Source organism: Sinocyclocheilus rhinocerous, unplaced genomic scaffold (assembly GCF_001515625.1).
Source record: "Sinocyclocheilus rhinocerous isolate Xijiao unplaced genomic scaffold, SAMN03320098_v1.1 scaffold584, whole genome shotgun sequence".
Taxonomy (NCBI): Eukaryota; Metazoa; Chordata; class Actinopteri; order Cypriniformes; family Cyprinidae; genus Sinocyclocheilus; species Sinocyclocheilus rhinocerous.
In genome coordinates, this window is record NW_015630348.1 from 397094 (window position 1) to 405031 (window position 7938).

The following is a 7938-nucleotide window of genomic DNA, read 5'->3' on the forward strand; positions in this document are numbered from 1 at the left end:
CTCCTCAGACATCTCCTGCTCTTCCTGGGCCGAACCCAGCAGAGCACTGGCCCCTGGGTCAGACGATGTTAGGGAAATAACATCATCCTCCAGCGGCAGGTCCTGAACCGCGGGGAGCAGATGGCTGCCCCTCTCTCCTCGAAAAGAGAGACAAACGAGAGCGGAGCTTTTTCATTGAAAAACGCTCGCAGTGCACGTCGCGCGGCTTCTAAATTAAAGCGTCTTAATTAAATCAATAAACTAATTGCAGGAGAAGCAATTTAACTTCGGTACTTTGATTCCGTGATGTTAACAAGTATTTTAACAGGCTCACTGACTCCATGCTGACACTTTCAATCAATGCGAGAGAGTAGGCTTTGTGGGCTCCAATTTTCATTAATTGATTAGTTAGGCCTTCATAAATGGATTATGACACTATCAGGAGAATTTACTTGGGAAAGTGCCATAAAATTTAAGCGCAGAATAATAACAACAATAAAGGTAGAGCAGGATATAAGAGAGCAACTGAAATACGACAGGAGTAATTGTAAAATCGTTGAGGGGAAAAATGCTCTTAGGGTATTAATAGACAAAAGGAGAGGCGGTAGAGATGGGACAGGGGAGGGACCTGTGCTAATGTTGTTCTGAGAGGAGCAGACTGTGCATCTGTGGAGTACTGTGAACCTCCAGTCAAGGAATACTATATATATATATATATATATATATATATATATAATAGTATAATTATACTATTATTCTAAAATTCTAATAGCATTGTCATAAGGCTGGATCATAACAGTATTTGCCTATACTATCAGAGGTATAGGTCTATAAGGTATGCTGTGATCCATCCTAAACCCTTTCCCCTCTCTCGTTCATTCCCGTCCCTCAGTTGTTCCTTCCAGTCCCACCATGGCCTCCTCCACCAGTCTTCCCTCCAACTGCAGCAGTTCCTCAGGCATCTTCTCTTTCTCTCCGGCCAACATGGTGTCTGCAGTCAAACAGAAGAGCGCTTTTGCTCCCGTCGTGCGGCCCCAGGCCTCACCGCCCCCCACCTGCATCAGTGCCAATGGAAACGGCCTCCAAGGTGAGAGGAACAGCAGAATATAAAGCTTGACCTGTATAAGTATACTGCATATTCACACACACACATCCCTTCAAAAATGTTGGGGCCCGTAAGGTGGTTTAAGAAGTCTCACAAAGGCTGCATTAATTTGATCAAAAATACAGTAAAACTGTAATATTGTGAAATACTTTTCTATTTTAATATATTTTAAAATAATTTATTCCTGTGATGGCAAAGCTGAATTTTCAGCATCATTACTCTAGGGTCATATGATGCTTCAGAAATCACTCTAATATGCTGATTTGCTGCTCAAGATACAATTATTATCATTATTAATGTTGAAAATGTTGTGTTGCTTAATATTTTGATGAAAACAGTGATCCTTTTTTCAGGATTCTTTAAAGAATAGAAAAATCAAAAGAACAACATTTATTTAAAATAGAAATCTATTGCAATAATGTAAAAGTCTGTACTGTCACTTTTGATTAATAGTGTGTCCTTTTTGGGAAAAAAAGTACTTACTTCTTAAAATAAAAATCTTACTGATCCAAACTTTTAAACAATAATGTGTGTGTGTGTATTTATTTATTTATATTTATTATATATATATATACTGAACAAAATTATAAACGCAACACTTTTGTTTTTGCCCCCATTTTTCATGAGCTGAACTCAAAGATCTAAGACTTTATACTCTTTTATATGGATTTTGCTGTGCAGTGTTCTTTCTAAGCACTCTGTTATAAAACCAAGTGAGCTGCCTCCAAAATTACAATAAGCTAATTATGCTGCCTTCGAAGACACCTAGTTTTGCCGACTTTTTTGTCAATGCAGAGCACTGTTTATATGACGCAAGGAATCTGTGCCTATGTAAAGCTTTCCAAATAGTCACTTATGAGGTTGAAAGGCATCTGTCTATGTAGGCATTTGGCAGCGATGCAACTCACTTGTTTTGAAACCGAGCTGACGTGTCGGATCTACAGCCTTCTAACACTTAGACAGCTGTAAGTTTGTCCTAACTTGTGGTAATCTGTTTTTATATTTGCTTCTCTGACCCAATTCCTCTTTTTGTACTTAAAAAATAACTGTCTTTCTCTCTGTTTCCATCATCTTCCTTCCCCTTCCCCTGCTTTCTCCCTCTGCTTCCAGTAGATCAATCTTTTGTGGACTCTAGCAAGTACTCCACCGCCAGCTCCCTGCAGGGACTGGCCTTCTCCTGAAGTATGTTACACCTGTCTCACACTCTTTCTTCATCATCCTCTCTTTCTGTCCATGAAGCCATCCATCAGCATGACTGTCAGAGCATCCTCTCCCTTCATCCTCCTTCGTTCTCCTCACTTCTGCTCGGTCACTGGGGGCCTGCTGCACATCTTGAAGAGCATGCCATATGTGTTTCATTTCCTGCCTGACTTCCTGTTTCCTGTGTCAAATCCTCCTCAGAGTTTGTTTGTGTTCGCTTGTGTTTGTCAGTTAACTAACCATAAGTATGTTAACATCCACTAACATAAAAATTCTAAAAGGTGAATTTCAAGAAAAAATGTATGGATGATGTTTATACCCCAAAATATTTAGGACTATTAAGATTTTCTGCATTGTGACATTATTTTCATGATTTTTTCCCCATAAATTTGTAATATGGAAAAATCTCATTCTCATTACTTTCATAAAGTAATAAAGTAATCCTGGCCATTTTGTTTTATTAAAATCAGCCTAAAAATAAATTTAAATAATAAAATAAAATAATGCAAATAAATAAATACGTGTATGTAATATATACTGACAATTGCAAACAATTACAGAAGGAGAAAATTACACCATGTAAACAAAATGTTAATGGTCCTAAAAATATGTTTTATTTTTCATCCACATTATATTATTAATATTATTATTTCTTTTAGTTTCAGTTAAGGTAAAAATACCTGGGAAATTTCTTTAGTTTTTTTGAGATTCAGCCAAATAGTAGCAGGCTACATAAAACCAGTTGTGTGACATCTATAAAGACATATGTTCATTGTTATCTGAAACAAAAGCCATAATCAGCTTCCTCTGATTTATGACAATTACTCTGCGCAGCATTTGGCCCTGGGTGTTGATCTGAAATATCTAGGCATCCACAGTGAGACAATATTAAAGTAATTGAGCGTTTGAGGCAGATATCTCTTATCTGCGAGCGTGGAGTGCTTCCTCTCCGTATGTTGATATGCACTCAGCACTCTGACCCAATGACCGACTGTCGGTCACCACTCATTTTTTTTTTCCATTAACAATGAGGCAGAGACACTCAGGAAATAACCCAGGAATTAGAGATGAGGGACCAGTGAGAGGAAATCAATAGGAAGCCAATATGTTACATGAAAAATCTGGTACGGTGATGTGGCCTGCTGAAAGTGGGGAGCGATGGAGAGAGAAACCCGGCTCAGTGCTCATGGGACTTCCTTCTTCTTGGCCAATAATGAATAGAAGTGATACTAATGTTTGACTGAACATTGTTTAATGTTTGAGAGCAAAAATTATTTATCTAAGCTCAAGCTATTTTTGTTTAGGTGTTGGCAAGCAAGTTAATTTGGGTCAGAATATGTATATACTGCATGCACTTTTTATTAGCATAGCTGTTTGTATGTAATTTGTCTCGTAAAAATAATGTCCGCATAAATGTGCGTCGGTCCCCATAGGCACATGAAGTAAACACTGAGTCGCTCATCGAAATACAGATGAAACACTACATGGTCAAATAGAAACTGCTTTAAATGACCTGTTTTTATTCAAGTCAAATATATTATTTAATATGACTGGATTATACTGGATTACCCCAATGGAAGTCATTTTTTAAGAGTAAAAATAGCTCCAACCACATGCATACACTGAGTTTGTCCTCTACGCTCTTCATGTAAATGCAAAATCCCTCCAACTGTAAGAATATCCTGACCGTCTTCTCCGAACCCGTGGAGCTTTGTCCTCATGGGAGAGAAGCATTAGCTAATGCGTTGCGAAGCCGTCCTATAGTGTTATCACTAATTGGATTGATGAATTGTTCATATAATGGCTCCCTGATGGGGAGACTGATATACAGCCTGTAAAGCAAGTCACTATTTATCCTGACAATGACTCCAATTAAACATGGACGACCTGCAACCTTAGGTGGATCATACGGAATAAAGATTATCCTCACCCACTCACAGGGAATTGTACATCCTTCTGATTAATGTACAGCTTCGGTGTGATCAAAAGCACAGAGAATTATGGAATATACTACTGCATTCGTTTAGTCTCTCCATCCCTCCTTCAGTTGATTGAAGCCATATTTTACCCTGTTGTTTGGATGTGATCCATGAGCATTGTCTTTAGTTATCCCTTACGTTTCTATGCATAGATTCACTTCAGAATTGTTGCACAACATTTCAGTAAGCGCATCAGGATTAAAATCCTTAATTAAAACTAAAACTATTTTTAAACACACACACACAAGAAAATTAGACATTTTTGGCAACTAATTATTTTGATAATTTGAAGTTCTAAAATTACTAACTTGAGATAAAACTGAACTACAATGAAAACTGAAATAAAAATACATTCCAAAAATCCAAAAATAAATAATTAAACTAAAATGTATATGAAAACTGAAAATATATAAATAATACAAAAATAACACTGAACTGTATTGTGAATTTCAGACATATAATGGGAAGTCAGCACAAAGCAATACAATATTTCTTTCTCTCTTTGTCTTATTTGTTCATATCATTTGAGTACGATGTGCTTTCCATATGCTTTTCTTTTGGTTTTGTTGCATGACAGATGAAACCAAACAATCCCATGTCTCACTCTCTTTCTCTCTCTTTCTCTCTTCTCATGACTATAGTGATCCCAGGGATGATTGTTCCTCCCATGTAGGGGCTCCTGGGCCGCTGAAGAGGCACATTTGATTTCAGCTCTCGCCAGAGAATCTACTCTCTGGGCTGAAGGCAATTTCTGGTGGAGGAGACATGAAAACTGAACTTTTAAAACTCAGGCCTTTTGACAAAGGAATCTCATTTTATGGGAAGAAAGTGTTTGTCTGCTTTTGTTTTTAAGCCAATTTCTGGACTGCTGTTACGAAGGACTTTACCCCCCGTGTTTTGCCCATGCAGAAAGGAGAGATGGAACTCCTTTTCATTTTGTTCATGGGCTTTTTGGATGAATTCAATGATCACATGCCTTTTTTACAGACTGTATCACACAAACATGACACTTTAGGAGCGGGTGCATCCGTAATGTTTCTGAGAGCAGCGACGGGCAACAGCACAGATCTCTGTTAATACTGACCAGTTTTTATATAAATAGACACATCCAATCCAATCCAACCCACAATCCGAATGAGAACAATGGCCAATTGTTTGGACACAGAAAAGAAGAGGGGAGGTTTTTTTTTTTTTTGTCCCTGAGAGAAGCCAACAAATAGTTTGCCATAATGTTGTTTGTTTTCATACTAAATGAAATTGTAGCGCCATACTCACTTCCCTATTGTTTTTATTTTTAAGCATAGAGTCATACAAAGCATCTGGGTACCAGCCGGTTTGAATGGCTATGATGTAGGAAAGTTATTTAAGAGTTATTAAATGCTGTCATGCTGTAATTTTTCAATGTCCAGATCCATCCTCAAAGAGAAGAAAAAGTGACCCAATTTCCACAACAAATCAGTATTTATTTTCTTGCAAATATTTGCTGCTAAATAGAGCAGAGATATGCAGTAAACAGATGGACTGAAGGAAAAAGACCTCAGTTGCCATGCCATTTAAAACAATTTTTTTTTTAACTTTTGAATTTTATGTGTGCTCAAAGAATGTGCTGATTTGTTTTTCTTTTTTGTTTTTGCTTTGTATATGAAAAAAATGAAACTGTGATATATACATTTTAATGTGTTTGGTTTGCTGTGTTTGCTAGTGAAGGATATAGGTTAAATGAAGTATAAGAAGAATACTTTTTCAGAGTGCCGACTGTTAAAGCAACCCGTTTTTTCCCTTTTTTTTGTGTTTCTTTGGCTTGTTTTGGGGGACATGACTTGAATTAGCAAAGTATTTTCATGCTTAGACAGCAATGTATGAAGAATGCTTTCCAAATGTGTCAAACACCCAACATACAGCAGTTTGATTGGCTCACTTTGGTAGTCGTCTATTTTGTACATATACTTTCTGTTGCCATAGTCTTTGTTTTATTTGTATTTATCTCAGAATGGCTTAAGGCAGCCCATAATAACACTGACGATCGGTTCATTGCATAAGTTACACAAAATCTCACCAACTTCAGCAAACACAAATCATGGATTCTGGACAAAAAGAGGGGAGTCTCTGTAAAATATCCATATAAATAATGTATGTATATCCAGATTGTGTATATTGCTTTTCTCCCCATTGTGGAAGGTTTTTTGTGATTGTTTGTCCATCTGTTCGCTTTCATTGTCTTTATTGTTAATGTTTTTGTTTGAATTTAGGTCCATGTTTTGTATCATGTCAAGCTTCCTTTTTTTTTTTTACTAAGTTTTATTCGTAAAAGGCCATTGTCTATTTTTGTATAATTTGTAAGTTAAAAAGCAGTTGTTTTCCTTTTGGAATTTTTTAATGTATGGCAAAAAAATAGCATCTCACAGCATTTAGTTATGTAGATTTTTAAAAAAAAAGATATATATATATATATAAATATATGATGAATTTATAAATCTATATCTTTTCTTTGAGGCTTACAGAACCTGTACTATTGTAATAATATGCATGGGCTCTTCTCTGAGAGTGATGGTTTTATTTTGCGTGTCAAACCTAGAAGGACGTTTCTGATGAAGTTTTAATCTACGTTCTTTTTCGTCTTTTCTTTCCTCTTTTATTTATCTGATTATTTATGCCTGCTTATAGATCTGTCTATTCCATTCTCTCTCTCACGTATATCAGTACCAGCAGTACAGATGCCTTAAAAATGCAAACCCATAAGCGTACAATCACTTGTACAGACTTCACAAACACCACTACCAGTGACAGTAGCCACAGAGTTCCTTAAGGGATTTCTTTCCAGAAAAAAGCACAAATCGGTCTGTTTTACCTAAAGCGAGGAGGGTTAAATTCATTATTTGTCCTTTTTCTGTTGTTTGTATAATGCAGGATAATGATAAGGAACTTGAAGGATTATAAAGAGAGACTATATGATTTATATTTTATGTGTTGCTAGTGCCATGGGTTGCACTTTCTCGTTAATTTAAAGCAAAAGGCTGCCTTTTTTCATTCGTTTATGTCTGCTGCGTTCTTGAGAGGGGGAGAAGCTCAAAGCCATATTCTACAGTGTCACCGTTCACTCTGAGGGGACGTGGAGGTGCATGTGAACCTGCATGTTTTGGGTCGTGCCATAGCACTTTGTAAGGTACCGTTGATGAATTTCTCACCCTGAGCAAAGTGACTCGATATCAGAGCACAACGCTTTGCCCCCGGAGCTGAGGTTTTGACTCCCAGTCTGTAACGCTGTGACTCAAGTCTAATTCTACTGTCAGCCGAATCGGCCCTCGATGATCGGTCTTCAGGGCTCTTTCATGAATGGTTTAAGTGCTGTCTTCTGTAATGTGTGTCTGCAATCTGCCATCTGACAGAAAAATGGCTTTTAATATGTTGATGTGTGAGGACTTTTTATCAGAAATGACTGATGATGTTTTTCTTTTCCATATGTGGCTTTGTTAGCGGCTCCATTGCAATGAATAAGATGGACTCCTTATAAAACGACAAGCATTTGATAGGACACAAGACTCGAACCAAAAAAGTTGGTCTCCTTTTTTCCTGCCTCCTATTCTTGTGTTTGTTTGTTTAATTTTTTTTTTTTGACTGGATACACACTGAACCGTTCTATTGATAGGAAAACTCAAGACAAAAACTACTGTATAG

General features: G+C 37.0%; 1 protein-coding gene across 1 annotated transcript in view; it reads left to right on the forward strand.

Moving 5' to 3' along the window:
- Positions 1 to 5808, forward strand: part of ebf1a (EBF transcription factor 1a) — a 126321-nt gene extending 120513 nt beyond the window's left edge. Inside the window, exons 15-17 of the mRNA XM_016552384.1 lie at positions 872 to 1066; positions 2195 to 2266; positions 4905 to 5808. Coding sequence (XP_016407870.1) covers positions 872 to 1066; positions 2195 to 2265 — 266 coding nt within the window. The 3' untranslated portion in view covers position 2266; positions 4905 to 5808. The remainder of the gene's footprint in view (positions 1 to 871; positions 1067 to 2194; positions 2267 to 4904) is intronic.
- Positions 5809 to 7938: the final 2130 nt, after the last annotated feature.